This window comes from Cavia porcellus, unplaced genomic scaffold (assembly GCF_034190915.1).
Source record: "Cavia porcellus strain 051 isolate PalLab524CR breed Dunkin Hartley unplaced genomic scaffold, mCavPor4.1 scaffold_6, whole genome shotgun sequence".
NCBI lineage: Eukaryota > Metazoa > Chordata > Mammalia > Rodentia > Caviidae > Cavia > Cavia porcellus.
In genome coordinates this window covers 58,247,829-58,270,949 of record NW_026947489.1, presented here as the reverse complement: position 1 = coordinate 58,270,949, position 23,121 = coordinate 58,247,829, and the positions used below count along the sequence as shown (strand labels likewise).

Below are 23,121 nucleotides of genomic sequence, written 5' to 3'. Positions count from 1 at the left end.
GTGGCCCTAGCTCAAGGATGCCCAGAGCAATCCACCACGCTGGTGAGATGTCAATGTACACCCCTTGGGGCTGGGCATGTAACTGGGGGGCAGAGCACTTGTCTAGCACGCGCAAGGCTCTCAGTTCCATCTTTGCGGGTTGTTCCCACATGTGAGTTAACCTGGCCCTGGACAGCGCCTCCCTTCAGCACTGCCTTCGGCTTTGCAAACCCAAATCAAACCTCCCGCTTTTCACGCATGCGCTAACGCTCCTCCAATCAGCTGTCAGTTCGTCATTCTGCCCGCCCCTTCAACTCTGCCCCATCAAAACCAAATAAAAGCATGGAGTTTTTTCCGTTTGTTCCTTCCAGGGGGTGCTTGTGTCTCTTTGGTAGACCTCCTGTACCTGCAATAAAGGCCTCTTTTCTTTCTCTGTTTTCTCTCTAGCATTGGAGGATCAAACAGATGGTGCTGTGATTTGAGTGGGAAAGTTTTGCACCTCCCAGGTATTACCCCATTCCAGTCCCCTTCCCCTACTCCCCTACGGACTTTTCCTCCCTCTTTTCTTCTTCTCTCCACCCCTGCCTTGCTGTTTCCAGCCTCCGTCCACCACCAGCCGCAGGTCCACGCAGGTGAGCCAACTCTCTCTTGCTTTGGGGTTCCTGTCTCGTAAACCATGGCGCTGCAGCAGGGCAGAGCCCCCATTTTTTTTCCCCCTCTCATCCTCCTGGCCTTGCCCTTCCTTCGGGGCTACCCACCCCATCCCTCCACCCAGTGACAACTGCTGGGCCGGGGTGTGGAACTCTAGTTTTCTGGCAGGCGTTGCTCCCCGCTGGGGTGACTTGACGACTCCTTCAGAGAGTGTGACTCGGCATTTTTGCCTGTTAATTAACTTGCAATTTGTCCAAAGTAACCCCGCCCCCACCCCTGGTTCCCCCTCCTTTCATTGCCACACCAGGTGGTCAGCCTGCAATAAACACCACGGGCCACCAGAGGGCACCACACATTCTGCTCCCCGTAACAGCATCTGGTCTGAGATCCCAGGTCCAGGCCTTTTTCGCTCTCAAAGCACATCCGTCCCTCCTTCAGGCATGTGGGACAGCCCAAGCTCTCTCGGGGTTGCTCCACATCACCAGTCCCCACCCCTCCGTGTCTTAGAGAGGCCTCCTGCTCTTCTCGGTCGCCATCTTCTCCTCCCCTCCCCATCACCCCTTCTCCCTCCCAGAGTTGCCAGCTGGTTACAATGCTGCTGTAATTGGTTGTGTAAATTTAATATATACTGCCATTTTTGTCTTATCACTTGAGAGTCTCTCATTGTTCAAAAATAATACGCTAAATGTTGCGAATGTGTTTTTCTTAAGTATCTACAAAAAATACTAAAATTATTAAGATAATTCAATGAAATCCCTTGAGATGAGGAGAGATTGGACAGGTCTTCAACTGATGAATAAGAAATGGCCACCTAGTAACATTTTACCAGTTCTTATTCATTGATCAGAGGTCCCAGTGATCTCTATAGCCTTATGGGAAACACCCCAACTAAAGTTATAAAATACATTATTCTATGTCCACATAAGGTTTTAGGGTTTAAAGATGTTCTTATACATAGGTTTCATATGACTAAGACAATTCTTTATTGTTGATCTTATGGTTTATTAAATGCATTCATGCCTTCAAGCATACAAACCTTCTAAAATGTAAAATTGGGATTATGATGATAGATCTTCTTTCAGATTCAGACATCTGCCTTTCTCTTGTGTTCCAGCTGCTTGTGATAGGCGGCTTAAATCACACCAACATGAGCTCACCAGCCAAATGATGTTACAACACAAGTTTGTGTAATGTGTGTGTGCCACTCTACTTAGAGATCAATGAGTCTCATATCTCCTCTCGTGCAGGCTCCTTTTATGCTGACCCTTTTGCATTTATCAAACAGCTTAAATGTGTCTTTCAACCCTATAATTTGACCTGTAAGGATATCCATATTACTTTAATGTCAACTCTCTCTCTGATGCAAAAGGTACAACTTTGGCAGGCTTCACGGTGGCAGCTGATAAAAAGCACAAATTGGATCATGATCATCCCACTGGAGTAACTGTCGTTCCCAATGTGGATCCCCAATGGGATTTTCAGCAGAATGCAGAAGTTCCTAAACAGATAGCTTGAATGTCGGAATGCATCCTGAGAGGCCTCCACAAAATTTTCCAGAATGAACTTAACTATCACAAAATTCATAAATGAATTCAAAGGCAAGATGAAAACCTTGCAGAGTTTATGTCTCATCTGACAGAGGCGTTCATTCCAGATCTGACTCACCAGGGGACAGTCTCCTTAATTCACACCTCTCTCAGGCAGCCCCAGACATTGAGACTAGATTCCAGTAGTCTGCATTGGCCCTCAAACCTCTCCTAGTGAACTGTTAGATGTGGCATTCTGTGTCTTTAACAACAGAACACACAACTTAAACTCCAAGATAAACCCCAGGGCCAATACCGGGCTGCAGCACTCAGGGCTCAATGCAAGTCATGAGCCATCCCCAAGCCCAGGATCTGAGCCCCTCTGGAACCACACTTCAGGTGCAGCAAGGAAAGGTGTTGAGCACAAGCACGCCCAGATCCAAGGCCACCTCATCCTGCCCCTCTGCAACCTGGAGGTCACTGGAAGATTGGCTGTCCTCTCCGCCAAAGTGGCTATGCCATCAACCACCCCACCCTCCCAGGATTCTGAGCCACTGTTACCTCCAGATTCATCACTGATTAACTGGCCCAGATTTGCCTCTGATGATTGATGAGGTTCAGGGTTTATAGCCCCACCAAGGTTACTTTTTTTTTTTTTTTTTTTTTGTCTTTTTCCTTTTTATCGGTACCAGGGATCGAACTCACGACTGCCTGCTTGCAAGGCAGGCGTTTATGCCACTGAGCTAAATCTCCAGCCCCTCAAGGTGACTCTCTCAGAGCCACGAGTCTCGCTGGACATTTCAGGTAAAACCTTTTCTTTCCTTATCAACACAGAGGCCATTTAGTATTTTACTTGAATATTCAGGCCTATGTTTGTGGTGCAGTCTTTGTAGTGGGGCCGATGGCCAACCATTGTGACCTCTTCCGACGAAACTCGAACTATTTTTCACATACAGCTTTCTTATTATCCCAAGCTGCCCCACTCCTCTGCTAGGTAGGGACTTTCTCCTAAAACTCAGTTTCTCTTTCACTTTCTCCCTACCGCCAGCAGGTGTCCACAAATCTACATCTCCCATGCCATTTACACATCCCATGCCATCCACAGTCATCGAGGAGGGTGGAAAACGTGAATAGGCTCATTAAGACACATCTCACAAAACTTATTCTAGAACTACACCAGTCTTGGCCTCAGCTTCTTCCTCTGGTGCTAACCAAGCTCAGGGCCCTTCCCCAGCCCCCACCTTCCTGAGCCCCTTTGAGCTCACATATAGCTGACTGCTCTTACTTCGTAATTTATCTCTCTCCCCAGGTCTTCCTCCTTTGGCATATTATAACCCAATCCTTAGTTTTCCCCAACATCAGCTGCACCAATATACAGATCATTGTCTCCCACAACACTGAAGGAGCCAAACCAGAACCCCCAATATCTACAACTGACTTACTGTACCTCAAATCTTCTCAGTCCAGAGGGTTACAACCTAAGTGGAGTGGACCTTACCTGGTCTACCTCACAACTCCAACAGTGGTCAAGGTTGCTGGATTGCCATCCTGGTTCCACACTGCCCAGACTAAGCAGTGTTCACCGATTATGGACTCCTCTGGCTGCACTTCTCTTTAGTGGGCATCTCAGCTCCTGGCTCCTAACCATTCTTTGCCTTACCAAGACTCACCATCACCACTTTCTGACCAGTGGTTTCTTACCCTGTCTGGTTCCTCGTCCCTTATATTTTGCTAGTTCTTTGTAGATGGCCTTTTCAGGTGATTTTCCCATCATACACAAGGTCTCCTTTCTGCTACCTAGTGATTATCTCAGGCTTAATCGTTCTTAACTGCTATGGACGTGCAAATCTTCCTGGCCTAAATCTTCACTCTCCTAATACTCACACAATCACAATCATACTCACCTTCAATCTATAACTTCTACCTCACAAAACACGGAGGAACAGCAGGCTACACCCACACCATCACAGCTCAGGCCAGCTGGACCTCACGTCACCTCAACATTCCACATTCCCTGGTGCTCACCTGCCTATGTTAAAGATCTACACAGCAATGTACTTGTAACTAGTAGTCCTAGGTTCTATCTCCGTCCAGAAACCCCACATGAGTCATCCTGTCATGATGCCCGTTACTACCACTAGCCTGGCTAGGGATGTGAATCCAACTGAAAGTGGATTCTGGACTAATCATGATGATCATATATTCGCTAGCATCACTTGGACAGACAAGTACTCCTGGACTCAGATGTTACATGTCACCATCAGGGACCTGCAAACCTCCTCAGTACTCCCAGAAAGCCAAACATGGAGACTTCAATTACACCAAGTACCGACCTTTTACAAAAATGACATGTTCTTAACTCTACACCAAAGTCATTCCCTGAAATGCAATCTATACCACTGAAGCTCTTTCCTTCCCTTTCACCATTCTCCAATCCCCCTACCCACACCTCAGTAACACATACTAGTTCTTACAATCTGTCCTCCAAGGCTGTAATACAACTCACCTTTCCAATCACTGGCTTTGCCTGCTCCTGCAACAGAATTCATATACAGCATATCCTATCACCTGAGAGATATCAGCCCTTCAAACTCACGCACAAACACAAATTGTCAGGCCTCTAACTTTAACACGAGGACCATCATAGCCAAAAAACCTCCCCATATCCTGCACTCAGACCAAACCAGTGCAACACCTGTGGTGGGGTTTCTTGAGCCTTGTGCCCATATACAAGAGATAACAAACATTACCAACCCTATGTGCCCTCCCTGTGGACAGTTCTTTGTCTGTGGGCTTGGAGCACCCACCTGTCTCCCTTCCCATGGCAGGACTCCTGCATGTTGGCAGCAGTGGCCCCACAGGTGACACTGAAGACATAATCTGAAGTCATGCAGAGACCACAGATTAATTCTCACACAGTGTTCCGTAGGTCATCCAGGGCCACAGCACCAATCCTCACAGGGATTGGCATCTTTTCAGCTACTGGCATGGGGGCCAGGGGATTGGAATGGTTCTCACTTCTACACTCAGTTGACTTACGATTTAAAAACCTTTATTTATGAAGTATCAAGAACTATGGACTCACTCCAAGACTAGATTACCTCTCTCGCAACACTGGTCCTCCCAAACCACTGAGCCCCTGATGTGGATTGTGGGGAGAGATGGCACCTGTGCTACATTAGAAGAATGTTGTTTTTTTGTAAACCAGTCAGGTATAGTCAAGGGCCGAATTCACAAGCTCCGAGAGTTGGCAGCAAATATAGAAAAAGATTCAAGGGGTATAATACACCCTCTGTTGGCCCTCCTTAGATTCATGGGCACCTAAGGTAGTACCTATCATAGGTCCTCTAATCACGATTGGTTTCTCCTGTTTATAGCACCATGTGTTTTTAAACTCCTTTTAAATCCCTACACTCTGGAAGGCTGAAGGTTATCCATTCCAGGATATAAACTTTCATCACTAGAGAACTTCTACTCATGACGGAACCCTCGGCACCAGCCTCTGTATGAGCTGTCATTCCACAGCATGTCATAGCTTCTACCGCGACACCCCTGAACAGCAGGAAGTAGCTGGAGAGAGACATGTCATCCATAACAACCAAAAGATGGGAATGATGGGTTTTCCGCATGTGTGAGTTAACCTGGCGCTGGACCACGCCTCCCTTCAGCACTGCCTTCAACAATCTTCTGGAGAACCCAAATCAGACCTCCTGCTTTTCATGGTGTGCCACTGCTCCTCCAATCAGCTGTCCATACATCATTCTGCCCGCTCCTTCAACTCCACCCCCGGTCAAAACCAAATAAAAGCACTTTTTCTTTGTTCCTTCCAGAGGGCACGCTGGTAGTCCTCCTGTGCCTGCAATGAAGGCCTCGTCTTTTCTGTTTTCTCTTTTTATCTCTCTTGCATCAGAAAACAAACATATCTGCAGTACCACCACCAAAGAAAGACCTAGCCATTTTAGAAGAGCTGGTGTGGTGGTATGTGCTTATAACCCTGACAGGAGGATTTCAAGTTTGAGCTCAGCCTTCACAGGGAATATAACACAAGATAAGGCCCTGGGTTCTTTCCCCAATAAGGAATAGAGAGAGAGAGACTAGAAAACTGTCACTGTTCTGGGGTACGGTTACCAACCCTATCAATATTAACATTATTCCATCTCCACATGAAATGAAGCACCTGGCCCCCCACAGCTAGAACACAACAACCTGTCCTAGCACTGGCCTGGTAAGCTCAGCACAGAGGTGGTCACAACAGCAGGAGACACAGCCACCCAGAAATGCCACCACTGCTCATTAAGTCCCAGCATGGGGGCTGCCAGGTCTTTAAAGTCATCCTGCTGTAAATGAACCCTGACATACACTGCACATAACCAGAAAGTTTATAACACCATTAATCCTTGCCATTAGGGAATATGTAAGTCACATGTAGTATGGCAGTAACTTCCTTAAACTCTTAATTCAGAGAGCTGTAATTATATCACGCAATAATGTTTTGATTACCTATAAAGTTTATCACAGACATAAGACCTAATGAATGAATGTTAAACATATTAATTCAGTTCAAGAAAATGATCACACAATCAGAGTTGCAGGTTCAACACACTATCCTAATTAAGATAAAAGATGTCAATGGAGAACACCAATTAGTCCCTTGTTTCTATACAGCTTACATTTATTTCTCTAGCTAGATGACTTCTAATTATTAGTTACATACCTAGTTCCAGCATATGGTACTGCATCCTAAATTCTCTGTGGAATGTGTGTGTTTTTGAGACAGGGTCTTGCTATGCAGTTCAGGCTAGCCTTTGAGCTCACTTTGTTTTTTGGGGTTTTTTTGGGTTTTTTTGTTTGTTTGTTTTTTTTTTGTTGTTGTTGTTTATTTTGGTTTTTGGGGGGGGGAGGGATACTGGTGATCAAACTTAAAGCCTTGCACTTGCCAGGCAGGCGCTTATGATTCTGAGCTAAATTCCCTGTTCTTTGAGCTCACTTTGTAGCCCACGCTGGTCTCAAACTCACAACAATCATCCTGCCTCAGTCTTCTGAATGCTGTGACTATAGGCATGTGCTACCACACCAAGCTATAAATTCTTCTTTAATATCATTCAGATACCACTGATCACTGTCAAACCACAGCAGCTCTCTTAACAAACGAAGAAAAGCACAGTGGAGGAAAAACTACTTCTAAAGTACTTTTCAGGTGGGGTCTGAAGGTGACAGAACAGTAAGCAGCAAACTAAAAAGTCTCTCTGAGAGAAATAGCCCATGGGACTGGGGATTTAGCTCAGCGGCATAAGCGCCTGTCTTGCAAGCAGGCAGTCGTGGGTTCGATCCCCGGTACCGATAAAAAGGAAAAAGAAATAGCCCAGATGCTGGAATATAGCATTCTGGAGAAGGCAAAGCAGGAATGATGTAGGTTCCCTTGACCCAGGGAGAAACTAAAATGAGAATTGAAGCCCACAGAAAGAATTTTAAAAAAGAAAAACTTGAACAGAAGGCGGTAGCTGGCGGTGCTCTCACTAGGGCCGGTCCCATTGTGCCAGAAGCACTGTTGGAACCCGGAGATACACAGGCACAGGGAAGCTGGTGGCTGGCCAGCCTGAAGGCCTTGGTGAGGAGATGTAAGGGTGGAAGGGAGCAGCAAACCAGAGAACTGCACTGGCTGGCGTGTCCGAACTCACCAAGCTTCAACAAACTGCCCAGGTTCCCACCACTTCGACTCCCGGAGGCACAGTCGCACTAGGGCGCGGGCACACTGAATTCAGGGATCAGCCAGACCAACAGAAAGCAGAGCCAGTAGAGGACCTACATTGACCTGCGGGGAGTGTTGGGAATAAAACCTTTCCACGGGAAATGGTAAGACATCTTGGAACTGGGCAGGACTGGCAGAAACAAGGTATTGCAGAGACCAGTCAGTTGTTCCCTTCCCAGACGGGATTGGTCAGATGTGCCTAGCCTGGGTCACGCCCCTGAATGGGAACCAGTAAGGTGTCCCAGACCATTTTCCTACACACTGCGCACACTAATGTGGTGAAGGCCTCTGCAAGCTGGCTGACCCAGAGGGGAGGGGCCAACATACACTGTCCCTATTTGCACTTCAATAGTACACTGGAGTGGGCAGGGTCACCTAGCCAGCAGGCTTCAGAAGAACCAGAATCAACAACAAAAAAGGGACTGCGGCCTTCTTTATAGGCCTGTATGGAAGAAACAAAAAATATGAGAAGAGGAAGCAATAAGAAAAGCCTCCAGCCCCCAAACCTTGAGAACACTGATCCAAGAAAGGTAAATACAAAAGAGATTGAGGACAGCAAACATGCAATATCAGACACAGCATCAATAGACATAAAGAAATATATTCGGGACCTCATAGGCAAGTTCAAAAGTGAAATATTTAACCAACTAAAGTTAGATATAAATAGATTAATAAAAGAAATGCTAAACACCTCTGAAGAAGATACAGATGGAAGAATGGAGGAACACAAACAAAGCAGAGAACCATTTGATGAAGAATATAAAGAAAATATAGAATATATGAAGCAGATTCAAAGAGATTACCAGGAAATTAAAAACTCCATTGAAAGCTGGCAAAACTGCTTGAAAGAAACTAAGGGTAGATTATCCAAACTGCAGGACAGGTTTGCAATGTAGGATTATGAAAGGAAAAACTTTTTAAAAATAACAAGGAAACAAGAAGTAACAATACAAAGGCTAGAAGATGACAAGAGGATCTATAACTTGAGAATAAAGAATGTGACTGAAGAAGCAGGGGTACAAACAAAGGGACTGTAAAGGCTATTTACAAAAATAATTCAGGAAAACTTCCCAAACATAGGAAAAGGAAATGATACTCAAATATATGAGTCATACAGAACTCCAGCCACCTACAACCAAAACAGAGCTACACCCAGGCATGTAATAATCAAGATCCCAGAAATTCAATATAAGAACAGAATATTAAAAGCTGTTAGAGATAAGAAACAGATCACCTATAACGGAAGGCCCATCAGAATTACGGCAGGCTTCTCAATACAAACCATCAAGTCAAGAAGAGCCTGGAGTGAAATAGTCCAAGCCCTGAAAGAAAATAACCTCCAGCCCAGATTGATATACCCTGATAAACTGTCTCTAGAAATTAATGGAGAAATAAGATCCTTCCAAGACAAAGAGGAACTGGAGAAATTCATGACCACCAATCCAACCCTACAGAGAATACTGCAGGGCATTCCAGAGAGAGAGAAAAGTACCAGGATTCCAGGAACAGTGGCAGAGAGCCCTCAATGAATGGAGCAGAAAGTAGCATGAAGAAGACAAGCAGACAACTGATGGCAAACAAAAAGCATAACAGAAATGAGGCAGAGAAGGTTGGTTATAAATTCTAATATAGATGGCCTTGATACACTAAATTAAAAAAAAAAGAATCACAGATAGAGTAGATCAGGAGGTAGGGTCCACTGAGATGCTCTTTATAGGAAATATAATTAACCTTAAAAAGGGTATATGGGCTGAAAATCAAATATGGGAAAACAGTGCTCTATGTGACAAGGAGCCAGAGTAATAGGGGCAACTCGACCAGCACCTGCAGATAGGTTGGAAAGACAGACTTTAATAGGTAAAGGAATATAAGTAGAGATCAAGTCCAGGAGGGAGAAGGTTTGGAACCACTTATGTAAATAGCAAGTTGCCCCCCAATTTAAAACTGAGGGTCTAGATGAGACCCAAAAATTCACAGTGCACCCTGGGGAAGTGAAAGGGGAGGAATGGTCTTTAAAAAGATGGCAGAAGATATTAATATTAATAGTGTATCAGGATTTAAAACCCACATTACTCACACCACTCTGCTTAGATTTTATTCTGTCCTAGTTTGTCATTTGCATTAGATTTGAAGGCACAGACAGCTATCCCAAAAACATCAGGATATAGCTAGTAATCATCCTTAATTTCCTATTAATTTGGAGTCCTATATGACTTATACTGGTTTATCATGACTGATCTTAGTTAAAACTGGTTTGATTGCTGTTTGGTATTGACAGATTTTATTCAAAATTTATATGATTGATAGTATCAAGTCTGAGAGTTTGGCAACTACACTGAAGATGACAAGACTCACTATGATACCCATTCTGGCTTGATTACTACCTGTTTTTGAAGTTTTATACTACATACAAAGTTCTGTTTTTATTAATACTGTTATGTACTGACATGTTCAATTATACTATGTCTGATATATAGCCAATTCTATTGGAGATAACAAGAGACAACACAGGAACCATGGTAGAACTCTTTGTACAATGGTCTTACATGTCTTTTTCATTTCATGTGTTTATAGGAATGTTTTGTTTGGTCCGGCTTTGTGTCTCCCTCTAATATACAAAGGATAGAAATACATGTTAAGACTCATGGATGCGTAGAACCAATAAACAGTTTATGAGAACTGATCTTATGACACATGATGAAATGAACAGATACTTTGAAGAAAAAGACACTACAGTACCCAGTGCTGATCCAGGAGTATCATAATGTGAAACCCAGCAATACTATTATTCTTTGCTCAGAGTGATTTTCTATTGAACAGAACTGGTTGCAGTCTCACTGTTTGAAACCCCACTTTATATGCTCCACTTTTGTATCTTGAATATAAGAGGACAATATGTAAATATCAACAAGTGATTTCTGTTTATTCTTTCTTTGGAAGTATGTCTCATTTCTACCCACTTTGATTTGTTTAGTCCTTTTTTTTTTTTTTTTTTTTTTTTTTTTTATCGGTACCGGGGATCAAACTCACAACCGCCTGCTTGCAAGGCGGGTGCTTATGCCGCTGAGCTAAATCCCCAGCCCCAGTTTAGTCTTTCTTAAAATTTAAAAAAAAAAAAAAAAAGAGCAAAGGGAGAGAAAGGTGGAAACTACTGTCAATTTCTTACTGTCTTATCTTGAACTCTTGCACTGTTTACACAATTTTATTAGGTTTTGCTTTGTTCTTTTTGTTAGATTATATGCTTTCAGACAGTAAGGGCAGCTATTTTGAATATAATGGGAAATATTATGGTAATCATGGTTTCCTATTGTATTGTTTTGAAGTCTTATAATGCTTTCCTTCATTTGGTCTGATTTTGTTTTGTTTGATTTTATTATGTGAGATGGTATGAACGCTATTTTGAAGAAAAGACATTATGGTAGCTATTGCTGATTTACTATCATCTTGTATTGAAGTCCTACCATGCTTTTGTTCTTCTATATTGATTGGTTCTATCCTGTTTTATTTGATTTTATTATGTGATGTTATAGACAAATTTTTGAGCAAAATGAGGTATTATAGCAGCCATTGTTCATTTCCTGTTACTTGGTTTTGAAGTCCTGTAATGCTTTCATTCTTCTGAATGTTTTTTTACTATATTGTTATGTTTGATATTATTGTGTGAAGGTATGCTCAACTATTTCAAAGAAAAGAGACATTATGTTAGCTACTGTTGATGTCCAGTTGTTTTGTTGTGAAGTGCTGTGTTGCTAGCATTTTCCTGTTCTGATTTGCTTTGTTTCGTTCTGTTTTCTTTTGTTCTCTTTAAAATAAAATGTGTGAAAAAAAAAATAAACTACTTTTCAATTTAGCTCAGTGGCATAAGTACCAGGGTCATGAGTTCGATCCCTGGTACCGGTAAAAATAAAAAAAAAAAAAAAAAAAATCAATTAAAAAATTGATCTCGGTCATTTCAGTCTTAAAACTGAGAACACTTCAACCATCAGCTGTGTATTTTATTATATTCATCACCAGGTGCTTCCTGCTGTCCATCTACGTTCAGCGGTGTCTGCCAAGCTGACCTCAGCAGGCTCTGCCCTCCGCTTTATGGGCCACAGCCAGGATTCCCACCCTGCCCTGTGGCACCAGCCACACCGCTGTTCTCAGGCACATCTGTACACGGCATCAGTGCTATGTTAGAGTCCCAAGACAGCATCACATTTGGCCAATTTCTCCTCCCTCCCCCAGGCCTTGATCCAGGTTTGTCTGCGATGTAGCACAAACCCCCTCACCTACTCTATCTTTTCACAGCTAGGCACAGTGGAGCAGGCCTATAACCCCAGCACTGTGGTGGCTCAGTCTAAGCCCAGTTGAGGGAACTTAAGACTCTTGTTTTAAAATAAAAATTACCCAGAGTTCAATCCCCTGTACCAGGAGGAAAAAATCTTTCCATGTGTCCAGGGACTCTTCCTCCAGATAACGGCTAAATAAACCCTTAGCCCAGCCCTACTTCTCTCAAACACCCTAGATACTCATTCCCTCCCCATTAAAAAAGGTTTAAAAAAAAAAAAGCTCAGGGCCAGGGTGGTGCACACTGTAATCCTGGCCCCTTGGAGGCTGAAGCATGATTACCATGAGTTCATGGCCAGCCTGGGCTACACAGTAAGCTGAAGTCCAGCCTGGGCTACACAGTGAGACTGAGTCTCAAAGAAATAAAATAAAATTTAAAAATCCCAGCTTCCTTCTATTCCAGCTATTCATGTTAATGAATCAATGGAAGACCTGTCATTTCTGGCTTACAGAAAGAGCCATTTCAACCTGACTTTTTTTTTTTTTTTTTTTCTTTTTTTGTCTTTTTGAGACAGGGTCTTTTTGTGCAGTTCAGGCTGGCCTTGAGCTCACTTTGTAGCCCAGGGTGGTCTCAAACTTGCAACGATCCTCCTGCCTCAGCCTCCCAAGTGCTGGGATTACAGGCATGAGCTACCATGCCTGGCTAACCTGACATGTCTTTTCTGTCCCCTAGACCAAACTCCTCCCCGCTGGGCACATCCCCTGGGGACCCACACCCTGCGATCCTCGGAATCACAGGATGTGGCCCTGTGGCATGTCGGTGTGGTCTCTGGCCACCTCTTCTGCTGGAGCAGACTCTCTTGACCCAGGCACCCTACCCTGGCACAGCTCCTCACTCTGCGTGCACTTGCAGCTTGGGACAGCTGGCAGATGCTCATGACTTCAGAAGCAAAAGGCCGGGGTATACCTAGGGGTAGAGTCCCTGCCTAGCAAGTGCAAGGCCCTGGGTCCCGTTCTCAGCAAAGGAAATGCAGAAAAAGAACACTTGAGGCCAGCCAGCAGGCTCACTGGTGAGAACCCAGACTCCAGAAGGAGGCCATGCCATATTCCTTCCTTGACTGTGTCTCCACTCCACGGCTCCCCAAGGCAGCCCCTGGTGTGGGATCCCAGGTCCGCAAATCTGCTGCTCTGTTCTTCTGGAAGGAAGAACACAGATGGAAGCCCCGCTCCACAACCCATTGCCCAAGCCTCATTCCTCACCAATGCCACAGCTGCCACCACCAGTGCCCCAGCAGAGGCAGCAGGAAGACTGCCGGCCTCAGGCTCATACAAATGGCTTGGAATTTGCTCACAGTTCAGTGCTAAGGATGAATTAAATAGAGCTTTGATCAATGGCTCCATCTGATCTGACCCCTAAATCCTGGAAATACAGCCAATGCTACATCATTAAATTTTAATCTGATATCATAAACCCTTACATTTGTAATTACTTTTAGTAGTTTAAAGCTTTATTCCACTCAATTAAAAATGTTAATCTCTTAGTAGCAATTCACTGTTAACTGAGTAACTACATATTTACACACAATTACAGACACACATCACACACATGCAATAATGCAGGGCTCGTTGAACTAAAACCACAAAAAAACCTGAGCAGTCAACTGAAATTAAACAAATGCGCACTTGAGAAATACAGGACTTTAAAAAAAATAGTAGTTTAACAACCTTTGATAAGAATGTCAAAACTGATAGGATTATTTCCAAAAGATGAAAAATATTTCCAAAAGATGAAAATATAAAACTAAAGAGGCCTTTATTCTGAGAACATGGAGAGAAATGACTGGCATGCCAGCCGCGGAAATCTGGTGATCTCTCTCTCGGACACATGGCGTGGGGGAATATAAGTAGCCTAAGCTTAGGGCAGTGCCCTAAGGCCATTAAAGATGTACAGGTTATTTCATTGGCACACGTTTGGCGCCAGGGGCAGATTCCGAGGGGTGGGGGGGGGGGGATGTAGGGTTACAGGTAAATCTCTAGGGGTAGGGGAGACAGGAGCTCTCTAATTTCGGCTGAGGCTTTTTCTGGCTCCGGTCTGGGTCAACAACCCTTTCAAAAACCAAGTTATAGTTTCTTCTCTTTTTAAAGATTTATTTCCATCTGACCAAGTGAAATTGATGTATCTGCCAATTAGAGCCCCTGCAATTACTTTACCAATCAATTTATATTTCTATTTAATAAGCCTGACAGTTACTTTTAAAAGAAACATTATGAAATATTCTTTAATTAAGTAAAGAGTTATTTAACAGATAAATATTCTTAATGGGACCCCGCTGCAGTTTTAAAGAAGCCATGCACTTGATTAACCTCACAAACTTGTTTGGCACAATCAATCATAGTTCTTACAAGTGAAGCAGAATGGAAGTCACAGGAAATGAATGAATCACAGAGCGACCAGCCCTTCAGTCACTCATAGGATGGCTGGAGGATGAACTGTCAGTACCATAAAACACACCTCTGTCTGCAGATTTCTGCCAGCCTCTGTGACCGCAGCCTGGCAAGGCAGAGCCAAGGGAAGGCAGCCCTAAGAAAGCTGCAGACTCACCTGGCCCTACCATCAGCCCTTCAGCTCTGTGAACACTTCCTGGAGTCAAAATTTAAGAAGCCGAGTTTTAATGAAGCCACTAACACTCCTCAGGAAGCCATGAGTACAGGTACAGGCCTGTACTCCCAGCATTCAGGAGGCAGAGGCAGGAGGATCACTGCAAGGCCAGCTCAGGCTAGGGAACCCTGAACTCTTCAGGCAAGGCTATCTCAATCCCATCTTTCCTCTGAGGTCCCTGTTCCCACACGGCAGCTCGGCACTAGAGCACAAGTGGCCTGGGAAGAACAGTGTGGCCTTCCTCCCATGGACAGCATTTAATCCAGTGCAACTCCCATGTGCCAAGCATCACAAAATCCAGTCATCCTGGACCCTACTGTCAAGTCGTCCGGTGAGGGCAAAGGCACAGTGAAGGAGGGGACACACTCCAGTCTAGACTGCCTGACACCTCGGCAAGCAGGCCCTGCACGTCCCTGCCCGTGCTCACCGCTGCTGTGCAGCTACACTGCTGGCCGTTCCCTGGGCCAGAAGCCAGGCCTCAGGGCACCAGGGGTGCCATCGCTGACAGCAGGCGCTGGCTCCTGGGCCCAGTGCTGGGTCTGCTCCCCCAGGACCCATGTCATCTGGGAGGCTATGGGGGACCCTCCAGGCCTGAGCCACAACAGGCGCTGCACCCTGGGACATCCAAAGTGGTGAGCTGAGGAAGCTGCTTCTTCCTCAGCAGCCTGCCTGGAGACCTGCGTTACAGGGACACAAACTGACTGATGTTCCCACGTGAAATTCAACTCATGAACTAGGAGTGGTAAAACCCGAAGACAAGCAATGAATAATCAAACAGAACTACCATTATTACTGTGTAATTAAAGTGAGGTGAATGTGATCTGTTTATTTCTGGAATTTTCATTTCATGCTTTCACTCAGGTGAAGGTAGTGAACAGAAACCATGGAGAAGGGAGGTTTGCCTAGTGCTTAAACATGTTTCTAAATTTAAACACTAACACCGAATGGTTACAAAGGCAAATCTCAGAATAAAACCTGTCTCATTACTGAAAAGGAGGCTCACAAATAACAGTTTAAAAACTAGTACAAGGTTAATATGAAGAGTGGGATAAACCTGAATCTGGTGATTCAGCAAAGACCTTACAAGTCCACAGTAACATGAAAACAGTTACTGAAAGTTCAGTGTCCTGAGCCTCAGGTTCCCAGGGGGAAGGGGGAATCACTCGGGCCAGGCCAGAATGCGTGTGGGGGACCCCAAGTCACTGCACAAGCGTCTACATTGTGCAAGGCATTCCCTCCTGCAGACGCACTTCTGGTCCTAAACCACCCATGACAGCATTTTTAAAAGCATCAAGGGACCAAAAGACCACCACACTACACCGGGAAGGTATTTATAAAGATTCTAACAGCTTTTATTGTGATGTGCAAGGCAGCATTTCACCCAACCCTCCCGACATCCCATCATCTTCTATCAAACACCCCAGAATCTCACACAGAAGACTGGATTCGCACACAGCACTGTCCAAGTTCAGACTGCGAGGCCCCCTAGTAAAGTTACACGCTTTCCAGCAAACATGGCCACAAGGCTTGCTATGGTATTGTTTCCTATAAACACATTGTAACATGCCTCACAATTGGAAAACTTTATTACGGCACTTCATGACATCAATACAGATTCGTGCTCAGTATCAGCCAGGTGTACCAAATACCATAAAATACAAAATGATAGGAAATATAAACATCGATTTGTATTTCAAGTTTATAACATTTTATTTACAAAAATAAGCTGGGAGGATCAGGGTTCACACCCCACACTCTTTCCTGGGGGCCGATCTTGCGCCTTTTTCCCTAACAACATTTAAAGCTGTCCTTGAGCCCCTTTAGAACTGTGCTGTGGACTAGAAGCTCGGACGAGAGGCTGATGCGGCAGGGCGTGAGGAGGGCCAGGCCAGAACAGTCGCACACAGAGATGGCTTTGACCAGGAGGACTACACGGAGCCTCATGCACTCGGTGACACAGGCACACCGCCGGACATCACGTCACCTGTCCCCACACGCACAGGACCACTGCTGGGCTCCACGGGACACCTGTTCCCAGCAAGAAGCTACCAAGTGACGGTCCCGGTAGACACTAAGACATGACTCCGAAGACGGGGTTGTGGCGGCAGATGCTGGGGCCGAACTCTTCATAGTCCTTCTTCGTATGGCACACCTGGAAGAACTCCGGCTGTGGGTACAGCCGGGATGAAACACAAACACCTCAGAACACATGGAATAGTAACTTAGCAGATTTTCAGCTCCTGACCCTCACCCACACCTGTCTCCAGGCCACTTCTGGGAAGTGGGGACCTCTACCTCTTCTGTACACTGAAGGACTGCATTAGATCTATTTCCTACATGGAAAGATGACCCAAGCAGGCCTGACAGAGAGCTCCATGGTCACATGCCAGCTGTGTGTGCGAGACCTGGTCCAGGCTCCACTCCGCAAAGACAGAAGTGGTCAGCACACTGAGCCCAGCACCATGCACATAGGCACTGTCATGCTCTGTGTCAGTGGCCCCCAAGCCTCAGGCAATTACGCCCAAATCTAGCGTTTGTAACTGGTTCACTGCCCAGCGCTTGGATTGGTGGTGTTTCACCCGCCCAGGGGCCGAGCCAGGATATGCTGCGTCAGCGAGAAAAAGGTGTGTCTGTCTCTCTTTCTGGTTCAGGCCTTGCTGTTTGCAGCAGCCACAAATGGCTGCCCCACCATGCTACGCAGCCTTGGAGCCAAGTGAGTGTGGACTGAAACCTCCAAGACCTATAAGAAATAAACCTTTCCTTCCCTAACTTTGGGCATCAGGTATTTTGTCTCAGTGACAAGTAAAAAGTAACTATGACACACACACACACATGCACACGTGCACACACAATTTCTGACTTATCCTCTATTTATTGAGGACCAAATATGTGCTAGCCCTCCAAGCACCTTCTTGAAAGAGTTGAAAACATCGCATTATACTGATCTGCGCGCACCCACGTTCACAGCAGCACACTCATCACGCTAAACTCTGGAAGCAGCCTATACAGCCAGTAACAGATGAACAGATACAAAAAATACAGGGTTCACACACATTGGAGTACCACACCACCAGAAAGAGTAAATCTGAGCCATCTGCAGGAAAACACATGCACCCTGAGACCACAATGTTTAAGTGACATACATCAGACACCCGAGCTTATATGGCACATGGTTTCTCTTATACTAGAAATCCAAAGTAAAAGTGAATGAAAAGAGCAAAACCAAAAGATAACCAGAAACTGGCAGACAGCACTTTTACAAAAGGGTGGGGAAGAGAGATGAGGGAGGGTGGAAGGAGAGGAACTGAAAGAATTATAAGGTGCTATGCACAGGTGCTGACTCCTGCCAGGAATGTACTCATCACCATACTGTAAACAAGCACTAACAAATGCTAAACATTCAACAAATCTAAATTAAAAAGGAAAACAAGTAAGTGCGGGTCCTAAATTAACAATGGATTAACCGTTAATAAATACGAAGGGGAAAATGATACTTTCTTAGAAACTGGGATTTATGAAATTAATGATTAATGCAAGATTTTTTAGGATTACTTTTGGACTAGTAAGGGCTCCGTAACTAGCTGTGCAATGAGAATGACCATGAACTGTCTCTCTAAAAGCGACAGCATCAAGTGTGTGGAGAGCCCCGATTCAGAGTCCATTCTCAGACCTACAGGGAAGATGGCAAGGCCAGCAGGCCAGCGTGGGAGGGACTCACGGTTGAGGCCAGCATGGAGCCTCCAAACCACACGGCGTAGCGCTGCATGTGATGCGTGATCACCTGCACCTCCACAGGCTTGGGCTGGGGACAGAGGGAAGCATGTTTACTCCACAGTCTGCAGGGGGACCACTCCTGGCTTTCCTCACCCTCTGCCCACTGTCTGACCAGGAGGCCCTGCCCTCGAGTCCACATTCCCTGCCTGGACACAGCAACAGCAGTCCCAGCACAGTGTAGCAAGAGCCCTTCATGAGGGCAGGAAAGCATGTCCAAAGCCAATGGACAAGCAACCAACCCAATGAACTTCTGACCAACCAAGTAAAGAGATATAGCCCTCTGGAGAGAGTTCCAAATGCTAAAAGCCACCCCCAAAGCACTGGGAGAAACTGCACTATTCCAATAGTCAACTCCGGCTCTATAGGTTTCTTCCTTGCTCCCATGAGGCTGGCCAAAGCCCAGTCTTGGTTAGAAACCTAAATAAAACCATCCACTAATGCGGAGCTGTCAACTGGAGGGGCACCCTGTAACTCCCTGTCAATCTCAGTTCTTTCAGTCTAATGCGGACATTTGTAAAGGACATTACTGAATCTCCCCTGGGCTCCTGGTCACCTCACTACACACCTGATGTGCACAGCCCAGTGAGGGCTGCCAGTGGCCATGGCCTCACCCCGTGCTTGGGGTGAGTGCAGTTGTAGAGAAGAGTCTGCTTGCTGTGCCACATTCTGCCCAAACTGGTTTTCCTCCTTCTCATGCGAGCAGCAAGCTGGTCAATCCCCATAGAAACTGAGGTGCCTACCTTTATTCTGCCGCCACTGAGCTCTTCACTGAGCTTTAATCTGGCGTCCACCACTCTCTTTAAATCTCTCTGTAATCGGCGTCCAAAATCCCTGAACATGGTGGAGCCTCCTGAAAGAACGACATTCTAAAAGACACAAAGCAAAGGGTTGCCCCATGAAATCACCCGTCCACGATGTCCCAGTAACTGCTCCCAACAGAACCCCTACCCTGCATGACACACACAGTAACCCCCAAGGAAAAGATGAGACTGGAAGCAATGTTAACACTAACAAAAAACACAGGCTGGCCTTTTCTTCCTGTGATGACACTGCGTCACCAGCTGTTTCTCTCAGCTTGTGATTGTACCTGAATAAAAACAAAAAGCCACTCTTCCCCAGTGTGAACTCTGGACCACACAGAACCTCTAAGGACCACAAAGCCAAAATCAACAGTACAGCCTGATACACAGATTGAGCCTGAATCCCTAACATCAGACCTTCAACTGCTCTGCCTTACTCAGAGGGAAAAGGGTCTTTTGACTGACGCTAGAACCTTCTCAGATCCTGGTATCAAGCAGAAAACACAACCCAATCACCGGCCCCATCCCCATCGGTACATCAGGGACTCTGTCACTCTGTCAACACCACCCAGATGCTGTGCAGAAAGGGAAGAAGCAGAAGGGTTCTTAATCTGAACTCTGATAGCAACAAAGGCCACGTTCTCCGGGGAAGTAGCAGCTGTGCATTCTGAGTTTCACAGCACCACTACTCAGCACAATGAAAGGGAAGTTAAGTGTATCGCCAAGTAACTTTGCTACAGAAAATTCCATTGAGAAAACTGTAAGGAAAACACTTCCTTGAAAGCTCAGTAGTTCTCCAAAAATCCCTAGGAAGAGCAGGAGGACCACTCCCACCCTGCCCCTCCTGTCCAGCTCCGAATCTGAGAAGTAAACTCCTCACCAAATGTGAGGTTAAGTGGGCATCACAAGAAAACATGGTGGGCATGTTGGTATACCCTGTAATCCTAGCACTCTGGGAGGCTGAGGAGGATTCCTGTTAAGTTTGAGGCCTCTGGGCTATACAGCAAGTTCTAGGTCAGCCTGAACTACATAGCAAGACCCTGTCTCAAAAAAAAAAAAAAAAAAAAAAAAAAAAAAAAAGACAGAAAGAGAACCGAGATGCGAGAGCATGCTTTCCTGTCCCCTGGTTGTAAGTGGCACTAATCAGGAGTCATTGCACAGCAACACAGCTGTGCCTGTGTCCCTCTCATATCCCTAGTGAAGACACTGTGACAAGTGCATAGTAGGCTCTCCAACAACCGCCACAGAAGCAGTCCAGCAGCTCAACTCCATGGAACCCACAGCCTTGTGAGGTGAGGGTCAAACTGCCTCCAATTACACAGCCCGTCTGCTGCTGGAAATCATGACTTTCTCCTGCAAACCTAACACTCAGTGCATGGCACAGGGTGCAGGTGGACGAGAGCACCGTGGCTACTGCACAGTCTTGGTCGGCACAGGTAGTGTGTCAGACACAGCTGTCAAACCACATTGGCCATATCTTGCCAGCGAGATCACCAGCACCAATACTGGCAGTGAGGCCAGCCCTCATAAAATCCATGTTCCAGAGAAGCCAGACACCACAGAGTAACCACTGCCTTGGAAAGCATCCAGCAAACATCAAGAAAGTGGAAAGAAAGACAGTAACACAGCCAAAGGGAAAACTCTAATTTGGGAGCATTGTGAGTGCAGGTTACAATGAGACCCATTTGCACAAATATATAGTGTAAGTGTTAACTTCACAGTGATGACCAGAGACTAAGAAAACAAATATCCCTGAACTGAGCCAATAAAGACCCTCCAGGTGGTAAGTGGGTTATCATCTAGTCAGTGGGGCCCACCTGACCATGACAAGGAGACAAGATGCCCTGTCTGATCATGGGAGGCAGGAAAGATGGTCTAAATGACCCCTGTAGGTTTAAGTGGAAAAACAGGATAGTCTCAGAAATTAGGTCAACGGGGCACCTCTTCTAGGACCTGTTTGTACTGATTTCCCCTAAATCCTCTCCAATTTCCATCCTAGCAGTGGACCATCAGGATCTGGTGGTGCCACAGGCTTTTTTGTTGACTTTATAATGGCAGAAACAGGTCAAACACCAATCAGGACTTAACACTCACTTAGGTCCTTACTGAGTCCACGTAATGCCACCTGCACATAACCGTGATTCTACCGTCCCGACCTGAGACATGTCAGGGGTTCTCACGCACACCGCTTGTCGTGATTTTAACTCTCGTCATTCAAACTAGATATCCAAAGAGACTGGAGACTCAAATAGGTCAGCTACCCCTACAGAATCTAGCGTTGGCCTTCAGAGACAATACACAATGTGACATCACAAAACATTTTTTAATGGTAAATTACATCTAAAATGACCATTTATTTTTCAAACAGATTTTTATTCATGGGCTGGGGATACAGCTCCATGCTCAACCACCCAGCTAGCCTGAGTCCCTGGGTTTAATCCCAAGTGCTAAAAAATTCCTATTCACTTTTTTCCAAAAAATCACCATTAGGGACTAGGGGCATAGCTCAGCAGCATAAGTTCCTGCCTGGCAACAAGGTCCTGAGTTTGATTCCCAGTACCAAAAACAAACAAACAAACAAACAAAATCACCATTAGGCCAGGGATTTAGCTCAGTGATGTAAGCACCTGCCTGCAAGCACAAGGTCGTGAGTTTGATCCCTGGTACCAAAAATAAATAAATAAAATAACAATAAAATAAGCCACTTACCATTTGAGACACTTACCATTTGAGAAAGCAATTGCACTTCTAGGTATTAACCCAAGAGAAACAAAACACTTGTGAAATATGCCCATGGCAGGTTTTCTGTAATAGCCAAAACTGGAAACAACTCAAATTCCCATCAATCCTTATGCTGGAATGCTGCCCACAGTCAGCAGGAACAAACTCCAACACATCAACTCAAAAGCAGTATTAGCTGGACAAAAGCAGCAGAAACAGAACATACCACGTGGCTCCCTTTACTTGGAGCCCTAGGGAGTAGCACACCTGCAGAGACGACAAAGGGGCCTGGAGCCAACCTGCCCACTCTGGACTGGGGTACAGGAAGAGTACGGCATCTGAGGCCACGGTGTGTCCCACCCTTAACCACAGTGGTGACTTCAGGTATACACACTTGTCAGGTCTCTCCAAACTGTCAGAAACGTTCGTCTCACTGTTTAACCTATGCCTTGAGGATGACCTGGACAACAGAGCAGCACATCAGGAGGCAGTCAGGAAGGGGCCCTGTGAGTGGTCAGCAGGGTAATCTTGCTGCAGTAGTGACAACTGAACTGAGACCTCAGTGATGAGAGAAGCCCTCAAGAGGGCACACGTGGGTGGCAGCACCACCCTGGAGCACACATCTCCACCTATCCTCCTAACTCACTGTACCTCTGTGAGCCAGCAACAACCCAAATTCATTGGGAATCTTGAACAGTCAGCCTCTGGCAGTTGCTAGAGACAAGGAAACAGGCACCATGCTTCTGGACCATTCCTCAATCAACCTCCAACTCTCACCCTGGTTCCAAGCTTTGCCCTGCATTTAGGCAATTTTTTCATTGTTGGTGGTATTTCTGAGACAGGGTCTCACTATGTGCTGGCCTTGAACTCAAGGTGATCCTCCTGCTGGGATTACAGACCTACACCACCATGCCTGGCTGGGTTCAGGAATTTTTTTTTTTTTTTTAATCTTTTTCTTTTTTACCGGTACCAGGGATCGAACTCACGACTGCC

General features: G+C 45.5%; 1 protein-coding gene and 1 long non-coding RNA gene across 11 annotated transcripts in view; one reads left to right on the top strand and one right to left on the bottom strand.

Annotated features, from left to right (window-relative positions):
* The first annotated feature begins 299 nt into the window (after positions 1-299).
* LOC134476458 (uncharacterized) lies at positions 300-13,645 on the top strand. Of its 2 annotated transcripts, none has more exons than XR_010048133.1 (2): positions 300-611; positions 2,849-13,645. It is a non-coding gene; the product is annotated as an uncharacterized LOC134476458 (long non-coding RNA). The 2 variants fall into 2 exon arrangements; XR_010048132.1 differs by having other exon boundaries at positions 2,000-13,645.
* A 2,515-nt stretch (positions 13,646-16,160) lies between these two features.
* The window catches only part of Actr3b (actin related protein 3B), a 59,448-nt gene continuing 52,487 nt past the window's right edge, over positions 16,161-23,121 (bottom strand). For 7 of the 9 annotated variants that reach the window (XM_063250817.1, XM_063250808.1, XM_063250816.1 and 4 more), the window contains 3 exons: positions 19,348-19,473; positions 18,508-18,635; positions 16,161-17,000 (listed from right to left, as the gene is read on the bottom strand). In XM_063250817.1, the coding sequence (XP_063106887.1) occupies positions 16,814-17,000; positions 18,508-18,635; positions 19,348-19,473 (441 nt within the window). In that variant the 3' untranslated portion in view covers positions 16,161-16,813. The remainder of the gene's footprint in view (positions 17,001-18,507; positions 18,636-19,347; positions 19,474-23,121) is intronic. The other 2 variants (XM_063250809.1, XM_063250811.1) reach the window with 2 other exon arrangements.